Raw genomic sequence first — 18,906 nt, 5'->3', positions numbered from 1 at the left:
TGTAAATTAGTCACGTGTACAAAATGAGCCAATCACGGTAGGTGTTTAATTTTAACTAACGAAATGACTCTTATAACTTACACAGGGTTTGTTTTTGAAAAAATACTTTTCAGTATGCTCTTTTTTACTAACTAGATCCGGCCGGATCTCTCTTAGGATCCGGACTTTTTTTTCAATTTAGAATCCGGCCGGAACCGGACTTTTTTTTTTAATTAGAATCCGGCCGGATCCGGATATCAGACAAAAATGGCAATATCCGGCCGGACCCGGATAGTGAGTCCGGTACATCACTAGTTTTAAGTTAATGTTAGTTCATTACAATTTTGTTTATAAACTTTTTTATTAAAAAACTTTACAAAAATCCGACAAACCTAAAAACAAATTTGTCTGTTTAATCTGACCTATTACTAAATAAAAAAAACAGCCGATTATATTTTTTGGTATACTTGAGTTTATTAAAGTAGTTATGCTTCTTTATGGTAGTCGTTATAAAATACGTTAAATAAAGAGTTATAAAATACGAAATTTTTATTAACATAATATAAAATAAGTACAACATTAACTTTAATTTGCTACAAATTAGTTTTTCTTCACCCTATAAATTGAGAGTAAGTTTTATAGTAAGGTATAAACTTCTAGCTACCTAACAATTAATTTAAAATCAGAGCTTTAATTTGTAGAAAAAATGGTTTTAATTGTACATGTTAACTCCAATAGAAAAAAAGTACTTTTCTTCCTGTTAAAAGTACTTTAAATATAGTATTATATTTATATTTTCGTAAACTATATTTTTGTAAACATATGTGAAAAATGAAAAAAAAGTATAAAAAGACACTTTTGCAAAAGTAACGCCAAACCTTTCAGTTGTGTTCTCAATTAAAAAAATAAATTTTATTCAAATTTACTATTACTTTTGTAAATGATATTTATTAAACACTTGAGTGATTCTATGCAACTAAATTGCTGCAGCAGTTAAGGGCATAGGAGTAGCCAATTTGTTAACATGTTAACTTCATTTATAAGATCTCCGTCTTAGCTAACTGTTGTTTTTTACTTTTTCTTATAATGTAAATTAGCTTTTGAGATATGAGGAGACAAAATCGGAGGCTTTAAAGAAATCCTTATAAAAGGGATCAAAAAAATCCTAATTCATTAAAACCTACCTCTACTACAGCTTTATAGTAATCTTTCTTAAACTTTTTCAGTTTAATTTTAAAGATTTTAAATATTTTTTTTAATAGTGTTTTTTATCTTTTTTTTGGTCATAATTTTCTTTAATTTTTTAAATCGTTACAAAAGGTTTTTTTCTTATAATGGAAGGAGCATTTCCTAAAAATTTGAGGTAAGTAGCTTATTAAATAAAAGAAAAGATAAATTTTTAGTGAACTTTTCAAAGTTAATAGAAAGTCGGTCTTGAAACTTTTTGGTTCCATGCGGTTGTATTGGTTTTGTTTTTACAAAACTGGTTATATCTCAAAAATTAATTGATTTTTTTTATCATAAGTATCTTATAGTATATACTCTAAGCTTTCTAATAAGAGCCAATATTCATTTTTGTAAAAAAATAACTTTTATAATCACTTTTACATTAAATTTTTATTGAACAAGTAACCAAACCTTTTAAACTATTTAAAACTAAAAACATTTCTATCTCAGTAGAACAATTAGTCTAAATAAAATTTACCTACACTTTTAGTACTTAAAAGTTAATCAAATGAAAAAACAAACTAAGCTTCAATTAAAAATAGTATATACAAAATCATTTTTTTTTAACTTAGTCAAGTGTAGTATTGTTTTAATTGAAAATAATAATTTTAATGTACTGAAAATATTATTAAGTCCGAGTTTAAAAATTTTACTAAATTTTCATTAAAAAAAAATTCACTCTTCCAAATTCTTAGGAGGTTGAGGAAGTTTTCCTTGTTTTCTCAACTCTTCAATTTTTTCTTTTTTCTTATTGGCCAATCTTCTCGCTTTACCCCGCATTCTGTGTAATAGAAGTATTGATTAAATTTTGCAAATTTTTTTAAATAAAAACTAATTCTAATTTGAGCTTTAATAGCTGAGGTTTACAAAAAAAATATTGCCTATCAGTATATATGAAACATATGTACTGCTTTTTTTTAATTCAAATATTTGCAATAAACTACACATATATTAATAAGCTTAATTATATTATGAACGACAGTTTTTTTACAGTTGTTTCATATATGAGATATTTCTATCTCATTTAAGGGTCATGGACCATAGAGAAAACTTGTTGACACATCTAAAAAGTAAATTAATCGACACTTCCACGTCCAAGTCCGATGTAGGTCGCAAAGTTAAGGTTAAGATTGACTGCATCAATAAGGCTGTGAGTCTTAAGTCCAAACTTATGGAGTGGACTGATAAGTTAAACAAAAAACAAAAAACACTACGACGTAATTATTAAATATTTGTACTGTACAATATATAATAATTACGTCATAGTGTTTTTTGTATTTTTTTTTGCAACATGTATTTTTGTATTTTTTTTAACTTTTGTGTCATTGTTTAGCTAAGTAATATTTATTTCAAACCGTACTAGCTGAAGATTAAAGCATTTAGCTTTATGAAACATATCTTCTGTTTTTTTTTAATTTACTTTTCTTAATAAGTTATATATATAAACTAGTTCGTTATTTATACTTATATGATTGAAAAATGTTAAAAACCTGGTCAACCCATATCCCAATTTCCTTAGTGCTTGTTTCTTTTGTTTTTTTCTCCAGTACATACGTTTATCTTTATTTATTAGCTTTTCATTTTCCTTTTCTTCCATCAACCACTGTTTATTTACTTATAAAAATTATATAATAAAAATTTACTATAAGGTTATATGTAATACAAAAAAAACTAGGGTTCAATTATATTCAGGGTTGCACGTTTCAGGGTCTACTTTTAGTTAAAAATTAAGTTTAAGGTAAAATACTGTGTTAAGTAGTATAACAACATTGAAAAGATACTGTAAATCTACTTTAAATGTGTTTTTTAATAAAAAAAAATGATGATGGCAAAAACATTTTACCTATACGATAGATTTTTGGTGTCAAATTGAAATGTAACTATTTAACATGTAAAAGTTGTTTAAATTCCAGGTTTTTTTCAAAACTTTTCATATTCCAGGTTTTTTCAGGACCACAGGTTTTTTGGAAACCCTGTAGATTTAATGAGAAAATTATAATTTTTAAAAACTTTATACGTAATAATTTTTCTTATCAAACAAACTAACTACCATATTAAGTTTTAAAAAAATTATTGAAAACATAAGTAGTAAACGTTGACAAGTCTAAAAAATACTAGATCATTTAGACATATCAAGATTAAAATTTTTATTAACAAACTTCTCTCTCAGGATAGTAAATTTCAGGGTGCACTTCCTTTTCTTGCTCGTGCCACGACTGTTGCTCACTTGTAATTGGTTGTTTCTTGATTGCTGCGACTGTCTGTTGAAAATAAACTACCAGTTATAATTTGTTTAATCCAACGTGGAAACTTTAAAAGTGCTTTAAAACATGTCAAATCTTCCTTTACTTTACAGGTTTTAAACAAATGGTAACACTTTTTTTAAACTATATACTGCATGTTTAATTTCTATAGTTAACAAACTTTAATGTGCCTAATTTTAGAATTTAAATGCTTTGAATATCATGTTGAATATTTCATTCTAAAATTAAAAGATCAGATCAGATTTTTAACCCACCAAACTAGAAGTATCACTGCAAGTTAGATAAGTCCAACTAAAATTAAACATTTAGCACAAACCAAAACTGTTATATAATTAAATGACACAGATAGTTCAGTTTATACAAAATATATTTTGTATAAACTGAATTATCTGTGTTAAATATAATAATCAAAACCTAATAGTAAGACTTTTTGAATATATGACAATAAAATAATCAATAATCAACTAAAGCTTCTTGAAATACAATAGCAATTAGTAACTACTATCTTAAAAAACTAAGTATATATCAAATACATTTAATAAAATTAAACTTAAAACTTTTAAAAATACACGTTAAAACGTTAAAAACCTCAATAAGTTATATGCAAAATTACATAGCATTAAAAAATTAACGAAACAGCACAGTCAAAATATTTAACCAAGTTTTCTATATAAACTAAAAATGACATTAACTTATATGTTTAAAAAAATTGTTATAATTTTGATCATCGTAAAAAAGTACGAAATAAAAGCTGTACACAACATCTAAAAAATCAAACTACAATAGAATATAAAAGATAAATTTACTGATTAAAACTCAGTTGATGTTTAAATTGTTCCTACTGCATAAAGTGAGCTACACAGGGTTGCCACTCGTTATTTCAAAATTTTTTCCAGGTTTTCCAAATTTCTTCCAGGTTTTTAAAAATAAACATTTTTGGGTCTATTTTTAGTTTTAAGTTGATTTCTCTAAAAGAAACTGTGTTAAATAGTACAAACACATTTAAAAGATGTGTAAAGTTACTTTAGAAGTGTTTATTATTAAAAAAAAATTTGATGATGACAAAAAAAATTTACTTATGTGATAGATTTTTTGTGTCAAACTGAAATTTTAGTACTGAAAATGTTAAAATTATTAAATATTACAGGTTTTTTGATCAAAATTCTAGGTTTTTCGAGGTTTATTTCAAAATTTCTCAAATTCCAGGTTATTTTTGCCTAAATTGTCGAATTCCAGGTTTTTCCAGGTTTCCAGGTAAAGTGGCAACCCTGGCTACAGCTTAATAAAAACCTCAGAAAATAAAATTCTGTACAATAAAGATACAAAATCCTATTTAAAAACTTTTCAAACTGATTTACTAATCTTTTGTTGAGAGTTAAATAAAAAATTAGTTTTCGTTTATTTAAGTGTCTTTTTGTTTATATTTATTGAAATAGTAACTAATTTTCTGTTTCTAAAAAATAAAAGGCGTTGCAAAAATATTATTGAAATAGAAACACACTCTTTTCAAAGGTTCCCTTTCATATGCAACAGACGGAAGTTTCGCATGGATTCGCCACTGACCTTCATTATCTGACAGGTGGCGCTCAAACACCACGTTTTCCAGCACATTTCTTGGAACATCAGCGTTTCCGTGCATTAATCTTCCGAACCTGTCGTATACTGCCAGTATCTGTGATGAATTTCAATGTTTGTTAAGGACAGTAAACAAATTAGTCAAAGTGAACACTATTTAACTGTTAACTGACTTGTTTAGTGTGGAACCTTACAACTATCTGGGCATACAAATTGTCTTCTTCTAACATTGGCGTGTGCGCTATACTAACGACTACTGGTGCTTCAATTGAGTGTACAAATTTCCACACAATCGTCTTGTTATCAAGCCCTTCCACCATACCCTGTGTTACAACATTGTATATTATTTTTGGACAGTTCTAATTTGTTATTTAATTTACTTATATGCTTTTGAACTTGTTTGTCATTTTAGTAACACAAATAAATAGACTTAACTTTCTCTTATTTAATCTAAAAACGTACACTTTTATTAAACCATAACTGGAACTTATAAATAAACAAACTGAAAATTACAACATAGCAAAATTACATCATAGCAATTATACATATTATTTTTCTTATAAACAGCTTTAATATTTAAGACTTAAGTCTACAAAAAAATGTATTTTAAACTAAAAATAATATTTATTACAACTCTGTATCACTTCTTAAACATTTTCAATGAGCCAAACTACAAAATATAATGAGGTAGCATAAAATATTTTTGAAGTTAGAAATTTTAAAATTATATAAAACTAATGAATTTTTCGAACAACAACTTTCAAACTTATAATAAATCAGAGGACAGTAAACTAAGGCCATTCAAACAAAATAATCTGGTACGTGACTGACATTTAAATAAAATATGAAAATCAGTCTGAGGACTTTATTTTTATACTAAAATTAAACTGTTAGTAGGAAGTTGCGCTAATTTAATTAAGGGCATAGGGGGGGGTAAACACCCTTATTTGGTTTTTGATCTTATTTTATATAGTTTTTACTAAGCTACAAGATGCTTTTAATAGATTTAAAAAAATCAAAATAGTTTTTGAGATATAGCCGGTCAAAGTCTAAGCCGACAATAGGATCCTTATGGGAGGCGCAAACTAAAACGTCAAATAACTAGAAATCACTAAAAATCTATCTCCTCCTACGTTTTTTGAGATAGCTACCTCAAATTTTCAGGAAATGTTCCTTGCATTATTTAGAAAATTCTGTCGGAACAGAATTAAAAAAATTAAAAAATAAAAATTTTGTAACAAAAAAACAAAAAAAAAACTGTTTTTTTTGTTTATTTTTTATATAAAATTTTAATTTTTTTTTTTTTTAAATTCTTTCCGACAGAATTTTCTAAATATATCAAGGAACATTTCCTGAAAGTTTGAGGTAGTTATCTCAAAAAACGTAGGAGAAGATAGATTTTTAGTGAAATAGTCTATTTTTGCCATTTTAGTTCGCGCCTCCCATAAGGATCCTATTGTCGGCTTCGACTTTGACCGGCTATATCTCAAAAACTATTTTGATTTTTTTTAATCTGTAAAAAGCATCTTGTAGCTTAGTAAAAACTATATAAAATAAGATCAAAAACCAAAAAAGAGTGTTTACCCCCCCCCCCTATGCCCTTAATAATTGAATAAATTTTTACAGTTTAATATTTTCTTGTGGAATAAATTTACAAAAATGTGACGGCTCGCAGAATATTTTGTCTAATCGATCCAGTTTATTTTTTATCAAAGACTGCCGACCATTTTTTTTCACATTAAAAATTTTAACATAGTATACAAAACAGAAAGTATATACTTTTACAACAGCAACTATCCTTAAAAAATGACAAAACACTTTATTTAAATAAACTACTTACGGCATATGCATATTCTGTAACTAGTTCGTGTAATCGATCTTCAGTAGATTCCTTATTTGCAATTCCCCAGCTGTCAATCAAAAATTAATAAAGGGTTTTTCCAAGTAATAGTGTTTATACATAATAGGTTACACTTTAGTTAGTACAAAAACTTACTAGAAGTACCTTGAATAAATATTATACTATCAATATGTAAACCAAAATTAAAGGGAGTCTCACCTACAAACAGTCAATGTTAATTTATTATAATAGGTACTTTTTAACCTATTAGCTTAAATGCCTATTTTATGCAGTATTTTTGGAAAAGCATAGGTATATTATACTAAAACAACTGTATTTTAAATAATTTTTTTTTTATATAAGATTAAACGCATTTCGTTTTTAAGATAAAATTAATGCGAAAAGGTTAACTTGTAATGATAAGATGGACGGTTTTACCCTTGGAAGTAGTATTTTGAAAATCAAGTTCAAAACTTGTTTAAATTTCAGAACTAAAAAATAATGACTTAAAACTCAAGAGAATAATACTTAGTATGATTTAAATATTGAAACTGTTAACATTTTAAAATTAACAAACGTGCTTAATTGATTAATATATTTCATAATTGATTAACTACTCAAACAAGCTACATTGTTATTGATTTTTTTAGTAAGTTAAGCAAGAAAAATTTACTCTAACGAAAACAAATTATTTACTGAGTAAAATCACATTAGTTTATGTCTTAATTTGTTACTTATTTAATACGGCACAATCAAAGATATACTATTGACAGAAAAAATAAGATTTCTATCGATTACTTTAAAAAAATCGTAAATTGTAATTAATAAAATTAATAATTTGAAACTTAATTTAAAATAAAACAAACTTTTCAGTATTAAGCAATTTATGAGCTTCTAAATAAATTTTGTGAGCCTCTCCAGGAAATCTCCTTTTGTGAAATCCTTTTATTGCTTTTTTGATAGCCCGGTTACTGTTTTCATTTTTTAAATGATAAAACTTACAATATATAAGTTATTTTGGAAATATCAAGGTTTTTTATTTTTAGATAAATAAACTTTTAAAATGACACTTTAACTTCTACATCATTTACATTAACCATAAGTAAAACATCTACAAAAACTTAATTTAATTAAGCACTAGTATAACGTACGATCTGACTTCTTGGATTGCTGTTGTCAACTGTTTTTTAGTTTTGTCTTTTAAACTTGAACTAGAAGTTATTTTGTTTTCTTCTTCTATTTTAGTATAGATTACATCTCCTGTTTGATAATTTTTTCAACAAATGATAAGTCATGACTTGAAACTTGTTTGAAAATTTTACGATTAAGTGAATATAAAAATAAAACGCATAACATCCATGTCACTTACAAATTTAAAGTTCTTATTAAATTCACTATTTAGATTTATAGCAATAAATAAGCTATTTAATACGATAATTTTACACTTTCAAATTTAATAGTAAGTAGTAACTTGTTAGTTTATTAAGTTAAAATAGATGTTTTCGATTGCCATTTATGACTTAAGGAGTAAAACAATTCATAACAAAACAAAAAAGAAAAACAAACTTGTACAAGAGATGCTAATACCCTGAGGAGCTTTTGGTATTTTATAATCTCTATAACTGAATTGTGCGTATTGCCTATACTTTTTCATATATTTCACTAAACCTGAAATTTTTCCTACTTGAAATACACTATATGTTTAAGACTAAAAAATATTTTTAAAAATATTTAAATTAAATTAACAATCAACAAATAATTTTAAGTATTTTTAGATGAATTTTAAAATATAAATAAAAATTAAAACAATCAGAATTTTTTTTAGGTTCTATAAATTTTTTAATCATTAAAGACACTTAAAAGTTTTCAAAATATACTAATAGCAGGGTTGCTAAAGGTTATTTAAAATTTCTTCCAGGTTTGTGAAAAAATATTTTTTGTACATTTTAGTATAAAATCACGTTTAAGGTAAAAAATTGTCTTAAATAGTATATAAATCTTAAAAAGATACAAATATGCTTCATTACCATATTTTTTTAATAAGTCAGATTTTATCTATATTAAAAAATTTTTTTCTACCTAACCAGAATCTCATCATTCTACATGTAAAAACTGTTTAAATTTTAAAATACTAGTTTTTTTTGTGATTTTCGTCAAAAGTCCAGGTTTTTCAAGGATTCCTTTTTTTTTTGCAACCCTTTAATAGATAAAAAAGCAAGATTAAAACATACTTTAAGTTTTACTTTACTTTATAATATTTATTTTAAGTTCATTAAAAATAGGTTCTTATTCTTATGCATTCTAACAAGTTTACTCAAGTGTAAAAATTCATTTAAACTATTCTACTATTTTTTTAACATAAAAAACTTTATTATAATTTTATTTACTATGATTTTATATATAAAAAAAGCTTATCATTATTGACTTTATAGCTTTTAAACATTTACTTTTGACTTAACTTAATAACATTTTCACCTAAATAGTATATTAACTTCCATGAGAATACAAATAAATCTATCATAACACAACTAAAAACAAAAAGTATATTTCAGAATGATTTTTTTCTAATTTTTGAACTTTTTATAACTTTTCTTTATTTATTTTTGTAAAGCAACCAAGCAAGTTCATTAAATTTAGACTAAATGTTTATGTACAGCAGGGTTTTCAAAGTAGTCCAAGTGGCCTCCTTGGGGGGCCATGAGGTCATAATATGATTACACTAGATACTCTGAAATTGATGAGGAAGAGCAAAAAAAGGTCTTAGGCATTTTTAATCGTAGTTTTGAACTTAGACTAGATACAAAGGAAAAATTTTAAGAAGTTTAGGGAACTATAAGTTGTAACTTGGCGGCCACAAGGCCATAATTTGAAACTTACACTAGATATTTTGGAGTTGATGATGAAGAGCAAAAAAAGTCTTAGGGGCTTTTAGTGGTAGTTATTTGAGAAATCCTGTTGGAGAGGCCATAGCTTTTTTAATTTCTTTAAAGGGGACCTTTTGTAAAAAAAAATATGGGAAACCTTGATGCACAGTAATACTGTAAACAAACTAGAGTACTTTAAAATATAGAACAATATTTAAAACTTTTACAGACACAAAATAGCTGTTTAATATCAAATCATTAGTGTCATTTGTTAATACTTATCTGAATTTAAAGAGCAAAAAAAATTATATGAAAAACAAAAATTTCAATACAATGCTTTTTTAATATAGAAAAATTGAGAAATTTTAAACAAAGTTGTTTTAATTGAATGAAAACTTTAAACGTTTTTATCTATATAAATAAGTAAAACAAGTATAGTAAAAGCTACAAATAGAATCTTTTAAATACATAAGTACAGAACTTAATATAATAAAGTAAATAAATATAACATTTGTTTTTTTAAGACAAAAAAACACAATAACAATGTTAATCGTTACTAACAACTCGTTAGTGCAAATTATTTTTTTTTTATAACAATTTCTAATTTCAACAAAAAAAATTTCTAATGTTTAGGTTCAAAAATAAATTATAAATTAAAATTTTATTATAAAAATAAAAATGTTAAAAACTTTTAAAAAAATAAAATGAGATCTTTATTTCAAAAAATAAGTGTATTTAAACATTTACCTATTTTTAATTATTAATAGTGTGCTACTAGACCTAACAAAATTTCAAAAAGAATATAAAGTAGTAAATAAATGCTTAAAACTATTTGTTAATAGTTAGAAGTTTGAATAATTTGTTTATATTTAAACTAACTGTTTAATAGTGAATAAATACTTACATAGTATGTACAACATTTACTACTTTAAGTAAAACAAAACTATAAATTAAAAACCTAATTTAGAAACTTCTTTTTCGGACGACGGATTTTTACCAAGATTATCTAGTTGCGTCCGAAACTGCTCATTTATTTTGTTGTCATTTGTTGAGGTGTGTATCATTCTGCTTAGTTGAATCTGCCTTGAAATGGAAAAGACCTCTGTTTAACATCATTAAGTTAATCTCCAACTTATATTATGTAGAAACTAAAATCTGATTGTTTTACAATCTATCGTTGTAACAAAAAAATGTTTTTAGAAAATTAGCTAAACTAACTTTAACAGTTTATAAAATATAAATCTATATAAGTAATATAACTTAGTTAACAACAACACTGCTTTCAAACTTTTTTTGTAGTGTTTATTCCCTGGTTTTATTTCAAACATTGTTACATTATAAATTAATCATAAGAACAAGGTGCTTAATACTAATTTACAACTCTATAATTTATAACTCTTTAAAGTTTGTTTTTTTAAATCCATTACATATCAATACCCCACTATATACCACAGTTCAATTGCATTTTATGGATTATAATTTAATAGTTTTAAAATTTAAGGTTTTTTAACATCGATATAATAGTAAACTGATTTTTTTTTGTCAACAAAAAACTTAATTCAAACCAATGTTTAATTATTTGTCATTTTTACCATTATTATTTTACTACAGATCTGCAACTTGAAAATCCGCTCTGCAGGGAAACTTAGTAATTGTTTTCTTGAAAGTAATAAAATATTAATTAACTAACTTATGTATAAGCAATTAAGTTTTATTAGAAACACTTTAAGAATGTATAGGGGTAGGGAGTACTTTGGTGATGTTTGCTGGACTTATGAGTCCATATGATTTGGATGTGTTTTTGTTTCTTTAAGAAGAATCTAAAAAAGAAAAAACAGTTTTGCAAAATAAAAAGTATGCCGCCCAAATAACTAATTTCAACCACAAAAATCACAAAATTATCGATTTGTTGATTTAAACAGTAATAAAATCACTTATACATATCCTAAACTTATCATTTATATCTTAAATAAAAGCTTATACTTATTGATACAGATTTAAAGAAATATTAACTGCTTTTAATGTATTATGACGTCATAAGCACCCTAAATTTGCTTTTTATGTAAATGTCTGTAAATTTGATTAGTGATTTTGATTAAAAAATATTATTGTAATCAAAACTTTATAGATATACTTACTTATTTTAAAAAATTTAGGTGATATGGTATGTATATTAGCGGGATATTTGATGTTATAGTTCTAATAGCTTTAAGTGTTTAAAAAAAAACCTTAAATGATTATTCAATTAGCATTACAAAAATTTAACGAAATATTGAAAAGTTATGATTTATTATAGGCAAGATAATGTTGTATGGCATTTAACATTAAGTTAATGATTGCAAAATAAACACTTTTACAAAGAAATAAAGAACATGGCAAAATATAACAAACATTTTACTGTATCATTAAGTATTAACACTTAACATTATTTCAAATGACTGATACTTAAAAAAAAAATAGTATAAAACGGCTGTCACATGATTGATAAAATCTAACAGACTCTTTGTTTGAAATGATTAGGTAAACAAAATACTTTTATGTGTTTAAAAAAACTATCATTTAACATTCTGTAAAAGACATCTGTTCTACTAAAAAACCTATTTGGATATAGTTTCTAAGTGAAAAAGTAATAGATCTTTCAATAAAAACACTCCATTCCGCATCAATTTTATAATCAAGAATAGAATCTATATCAAGTTCAGCAAATCACGTTTAGGTGGGTGTTTCCACTTAAAATTATTTCCGTCTCGAACTCTCATGAGGTGGTCCATCTTGTAATTCCATCATCATTTTTACCTTCACAAGTAGCAATATACCATGTGTCTGATGATCCTTCACTAATTAATGTGGCGTAATAATGCCCTACTAAAATATTTTCATTTTTTTCTTTCTGTATATTGGAGGAAGAAGCCCCTACAATTAATGCTGCTTCAGCGTTTGATGGTAATAAACACAGACAGAGAGCTCTAATCCTCTTCTGCAAAAAGAGCACATAAATTTAGGAGTCTTTCCTCGTGGGCATGGTTGCCACTGATCAAGCTGAGAAAAATTTTCTGACTTTTCCTGACTTTTTCCTGACTCTTTACAAAAATTTTCCTGACTTTTCTTAATCAAACTCTTAAATTAAACTTATTCTAAAATACATAACCTAACACTCTAAACTATAAAAAGCTTTCAATCTAATTTTAATACAGGTTAAAAACAACAGTTTTTTGCTGAATTCCATCATCAAACTTCCAGTACATCACTTAAACCATCTGTGTATGATTGATGTTTGTAATAAACAGCTCTATCAGCAAAATACTTGTATTATCACCTTATAAACACAGCTTGTCTGAAAAAAAAACAAAATTTTTTAGCATAAATATATCTAGATAAACAAACGACATATAAGGAACTTTACAATTAAAACCTTAAATCAATAAGGAACTTTCACAACTCAAACCTTAAAACAATAACGAACTTTTACAGTTAAAACATTTAAACAATTAAGAACTAAATCAAATACTGTTTTTTTAAATGTATGTACCAAAATTTATTTTCTCCGTTTTTTATTAGCACTTCAACCTCTTCATCTAATGAAGATATAGTTTCCTTCTTCTGGTCTGCATTCCGCTTCAGTATATTTATTAACTTGTTACATAAAATACTAAACTAACTGCTTAGTTATAAAGAACTCAATTATTTACTTAAACAAAAAACACTTTGATTCTAAAAAATGCTAGATAAACTTTTGTTTATATATCACAGTTTCACTATGGAAGTGTCCTTGCTACAGATCATCAATACTAAAAAGCTTACAAAATCTGCTTGTTCAAGTAGGGTACTTGTTCAATATTTTAATAGAAAATTTTTGCAGTTTTATAAAGGATATTTTACTAATTTATACCAGATGAAGGTATTGGAAATTAAATTAAATATTTTGTAAATTTTTAGGAAATTTTTGAAATTTTTTCCTGACTTTAAAGAAATTTTAATTAATTTTTACCATTTGAAGGCTTTGGAAAACAAGGAATTTCGTAAATTTAAACTGACAAACTCTGACTTTTTTTTTAATTTTTTGAAATTTCCTGACTTTTCCTGATTTCCTGACTTTTCCTGACCGAGTGGCAACCCTGCGTGGGTATTACCATTTACTTCGAAAAGTTCTGGACTGTATAACACTTCAGATTTGTGTGACTCTCTAAAGTTAATTAACTCAGTATGAAAAATAACTTCATTTTGATCAGTATGGGATTTTAAAATAGTATGCAACTCTTCCATACTAACTACAAGCCCACCCCAGCTTTTACACAGTTTGACACGCTTCTGCATGTATTGATCCCTTTTTTTTCCTCTTTTCAATTTTTTCTTTTATCCTTTTAAGCTTTAAAACTTTTTTTCTGCTACCCACTTTTGCTCCATCTCATTCAGAAACTTTACAACTTCACAAACTATTTTTTCATGTTTAGACAAGATGGACCACCTAATGAGAGTTCGAGATGGAAATAATTTGAAGTGGAAACACCCACCTAAACGTGATTTGCTGAGCTTGCATATAGATTCTATTCTTGATTATAAAATTGATGCGGAATGGAATGTTTTTATTGAAAGATCTATTACTTTTTCACTTAGAAACTATATCCAAATAGTTTTTTAGTAGAACAGATGTCTTTTACAGAATGTTAAATGATAGTTTCTTTAAACACATAAAAGTATTTTGTTTACCTAATCATTTCAAACAAAGAGTCTGTTAGATTTTATCAATCATGTGACAGCCGTTTTATACTATTTTTTTTTTAAGTATCAGTCATTTGAAATAATGTTAAGTGTTAATACTTAATGATACAGTAAAATGTTTGTTATATTTTGCCATGTTCTTTATTTCTTTGTAAAAGTGTTTATTTTGCAATCATTAACTTAATGTTAAATGCCATACAACATTATCTTGCCTATAATAAATCATAACTTTTCAATATTTCGTTAATTTGTTGTAATGCTAATTGAATAATCATTTAAGGGTTTTTTTAAACACTTAAAGCTATTAGAACTATAACATCAAACATCCCGCTAATATACATACCATATCACCTAAATTTTTTTAAATAAGTAAGTATACCTATAAAGTTTTGTGTTATAATATTTTTTTTTATCAAAATCACCAACAAGCTATGCTTTTTAATTTTCAAAAAAGCACCATTTTACAGACGATAAAAAGCATATTTAGGGTGATATATGATAATATATCAAAAGCAGTTAATATTTCTTTAAATCTGTATCAATAAGTATAAGATTTCGTTTAAGACATAAATTATAATTTTAGGACAGTAATAAAATCCCTTATACTAGTCAAAAAATTTAAACTTTGGTGATTTTTGGGGTTGAAACTAGTTTTTTGAGAGGTATATTTTTTTTTTGCAAAATTTTTTTTTAGATTCTTCTTAAGGAAGCAAAAACACATCAAAATCATATAACAAACAAATAAATTTCTAAAAGTAAAAAATGCTAAACAAAAAAACCATGACTTTTTAAGTGTCAAAATAAATTTGCATTTATTTTATCTTCTGCTATCAATTTATTTCTTTATTAAGTAAAATATTATTAACAGCTATTTAGAAATTGTAGAATTATGTATAAGAGATTATATTATAACGCAAATTGTATAATTTGTAAGTATATTGTTACCTTTTGCAGACTATTTATTGTTTGTAAATGAAACTAAATGTTATCAACAATAACTAACTCTTAATAAATACCAAAGTTAATCTCAACCAAAATACTTAAAGACTTAATGGTTTTCTGAAAATTTAAAATAAAATAATCAAGTTATATATACAGAATTTTTTAAGTATCATCTTACCAAATATTAAAAAGCTATAAATCTACTTCAATTACCACTCTGACAAGGTTATTCATGTTCAACAATAATAATAATTTATGTTTAAAATATATGTTTGTTCAACACTCCAATTTGGTCACCATATCTTGAAAAAGATGTAAACAAAATTGAAACAATACAAGAAAAATTTACACATTTAATATGCAACCATTGCAACATATCTTACATACCAAAAAAAATGGCTAAACCTGGGTTGAAGTTGATGGAATAAAAAATGATACTTTTAATTTTATTTCTCTATTCAAAATTTAGATGATAAACATTAAGTTTTTTTTTTCGAAAGTCAAATATACATATTAAGAAGAAATAACAAGAAAATGTTATGCAAAATTGATTTTTAAAACAGCCAGTACAATTTTTTTCCTCAGAATAATGATTACCACAGGTTGTAATTTTGTGTGAGGGAGTAGAGATATTTTATGCAAAACTATTTAAAAATTATAAATAAAATAGTCATTAGTAACACCCTATACAAATAAAAATGAAAAATTTTAACAACAATAAATTAGTCAGTTACAAATATATATTTACCTCAATTAAATGATATACACACAACTCCTACCCGCGCACAATTTTTTTCCAATTTTTTTAATTATTGTTATCAATTTTTTTAACTTTTTTTTAATTTTTTTATGTTACTATCACTGTTACCCTAAACCTTACCTTTGGTCAGTAAATGGTTTTGGGATTTGATCGAGTGGGAATTGTGCATGGGTTGGAACTAAGCCGTTCCCCAATTAAATACTGTAAATGCTTAAAAATTACTAATATTTATTTAATCTATATTCCTTCCCCTAAAATTATTTAATCGTCTATCGACTTTATAAAAACTATTTGTTTCAAATTTTAAACTTCTAAACCGTTTTAACTAAATTTTTTTGTGTTTTAATAGTATTTATAGAAAATCATTTTTCAATATAATTTTATGCTCATTTTTGTATACCAAGTTTTTGTTTTATTTTAATTACAATAACAACTTAAGTTTTTTTTTTTGAGTGTTTTTTTTTTTTGTGTCTTTCCTCTTCATGTACTTTTCGTAGTAGTGGCTCAGTATTTTAAAATGAGACCAACAAAAATGCACAACTAACCACAGCATTTTACATAAAAAATTGAGCTTACCTAATCTATGAAAACTTTCATAAGAAACTCTTCTTAATTGGCTGTGCAAGAGCTTGAGCATATTTTCATGTTACAACTAAATTAAATCTATAAACTAATTTAGTCATGTTAAAAAAATTAAGTAAACCATTTAAAAACAAAAAACAAAATACATAATCAATTATAGAAAGAAAATATTAATTAGCAAAATTATAAAACTAACTATTAAAATAATGTCAAGTACTACTCTTTAAAAGCAACAACATAAAAAGATTTTTGCCATAATAAAACTTTTAACAACAGTCTAATATTTTTCAGTCCATTTTTGTTGACAATTATAATGATTTATTATGCTTAGATTTTTTTTCTAATAAATTATTTGAAAAATAAGTTTTTGAAGATGAGTATTTAAGTTGCCTTAAGTGACCCTTAAGTAATAGCAATATTTAAGTCAGGATCAATATATTACAATGAAACTAGAAGTCTATTTTAATAGTATAAAACTTTTAAAATAAACTAAAAAGTTACACATAAGGCTGTTTATAAAGCTTTCTTACTGGGTTATTATCTTAAATAATTCTTAAAGTAAATTATGAAAGACAACTTTTAGTAAGAATTAAAGAGCATGTGACTCCAACTAATAGTGAGGTATCTAAAGATATTGGAAATTGTTCATTCTGTACTAATTGTAACAACATTTATAATCATTTTGAAATAACATGCAGTTCTTATAATGATTTATAGTCTACAGAAGCTTTACTAATTAAAAAACTTCAACCAAATTTAAATTATCAGCATGGTCCTGATAAAGGATCAAGAGTAACTACAGTAACCTCCCGCTTATTTACGCACATTGTGTCCACAGACAAAATGCATAAAGATGCGAGAGATCGTAAAGATACGAGAGGTACCAAACATACTTACTATAATGGCTGGTTTTTGATATTGATTCTAGTTAAAAGCAGATTGGGGACTTTCCACCTTTTAACAATTTGTTTACTTTACAAATATTTATTTTTTTTTTTTATAAATATGAAAACAAAAGATAAAGCTATACATTGATTAAAAAAAAAGAATTTAAATTATTATAAAAAATATTAATACTTGAAGAAAAATTTTAATAATAAAAAGATTTTATCTTAATCTTTGTTTTAATGTGAATTATTTCTTTTTTAGATGTTTATTCATATGTAAGGCAAGTGTGCTGCATTATTTATTTGTGTTTTAGGTTCTCATTATTTCATTTTACTTTCATTATTTAACACAGTCTAATTTCTTTAAGAACTTTAATTTTACCTCTTATTGTTAAAAAATTTCTGATATACTATGGTATAACTAAATGTTTATCAATTAGTCAAGGAACATAAGTTTAAAAAAGTCTAAGATATAGAGAAGTGAGTTAGTTTTTTTTAAAACATATTTTAAATTAAAAATAATATACAATAAACATAATAATATACAATAAACATAAAAATATACAATAAACATAATTTGGGCAATATTAAAAAAAATATTTTTTTTTGAGTTTTATAGAATTCTAAAATGTGTAACTAAACAAGAGTGCGTAAAGATGCGAGAGGTTACTGTATTAATATATTTAAATAATCCATTAAGTTTCAATTGTTTTTTTATTATAAAAACCTTTTTTGTTAATTACTTGTCGTTTTAATTAATTATGTTTTTTTATAAATGATTTAGTTTCACTCTATTTATACTATTTTTAGTTAATTTGTGTATGTTTAGTATTTTTGATAAAGGAGTTTGTGAATTCTCTAAGCACTTAAATTCTTAATAAAAGTTACAATGAAAAAGTCTTGTCTTGCAATAAAATGGTATTTAAAGTAAATTTGTATAGTTTTATGTTATCACCTCAGATTTTTCTCTATTTATTCAAATTCTTCCATCTACATACAAAAAAGTGAAGCAACATGTGTGATATACTAGATCTAAGAAAAACTTTTAAATGAGTAGACAGTGGGGTTCTTCTGTGCTATAATGGAAAATTATAACTTGTTAAAATCTTATCTAGTAAAAATAAAACAGTTTGTGAATTTTGGATGGTATGAGTCACTTTGTGAAAACAACGATTTTAGAGTACCACAAGGTTTAGTCCTGGGACTTATGTTGCTTTATTTTATATTAATGGTTAGCAAAACAATACTAGTTAAAATTACTAATTTC

General features: G+C 25.1%; 1 protein-coding gene across 1 annotated transcript; it reads right to left on the bottom strand.

Moving 5' to 3' along the window:
* Nucleotides 1-1,577: 1,577 nt before the first annotated feature.
* On the bottom strand, nucleotides 1,578-16,841 carry LOC145835884 (large ribosomal subunit protein mL45-like). Its single transcript, XM_082943635.1, has 11 exons — nucleotides 16,747-16,841; nucleotides 10,708-10,851; nucleotides 8,452-8,553; nucleotides 8,037-8,145; nucleotides 7,752-7,856; nucleotides 6,886-6,955; nucleotides 5,219-5,368; nucleotides 4,972-5,142; nucleotides 3,366-3,467; nucleotides 2,697-2,809; nucleotides 1,578-1,987 (listed from the first exon to the last, which is right to left on the bottom strand). The coding sequence occupies exons 1-11, from the start codon at nucleotides 16,805-16,807 to the stop codon at nucleotides 1,882-1,884; spliced, it is 1,233 nt and encodes a 410-aa protein (XP_082799761.1). The 5' UTR covers nucleotides 16,808-16,841; the 3' UTR covers nucleotides 1,578-1,881.
* Between the last annotated feature and the right edge of the window lie 2,065 nt (nucleotides 16,842-18,906).

Source organism: Thalia democratica, chromosome 5 (genome assembly GCF_965202585.1).
Source record: "Thalia democratica chromosome 5, ktThaDemo2.hap1.1, whole genome shotgun sequence".
NCBI lineage: Eukaryota > Metazoa > Chordata > Thaliacea > Salpida > Salpidae > Thalia > Thalia democratica.
Note: the sequence above shows the minus strand (reverse complement) of the source record. Positions and strands in the feature narration are given on the sequence as shown.

Bases quoted from the DNA above. Each gene is read 5' to 3' on its own strand.
- LOC145835884 (XM_082943635.1), bottom strand. From the start codon at position 16,807: ATGCTCAAGCTCTTGCACAGCCAATTAAGAAGAGTTTCTTATGAAAGT. The intron at 2,810-3,365 runs GTTTGTTAATAA...GTAAATAAACAG, and splicing joins TTTACTATCCTGAGAGAGAA to TGGTTGATGGAAGAAAAGGA. The intron at 1,988-2,696 runs GTTTTTAACATT...TCTATTACACAG, and splicing joins TTGGGATATGGGTTGACCAG to AATGCGGGGTAAAGCGAGAA.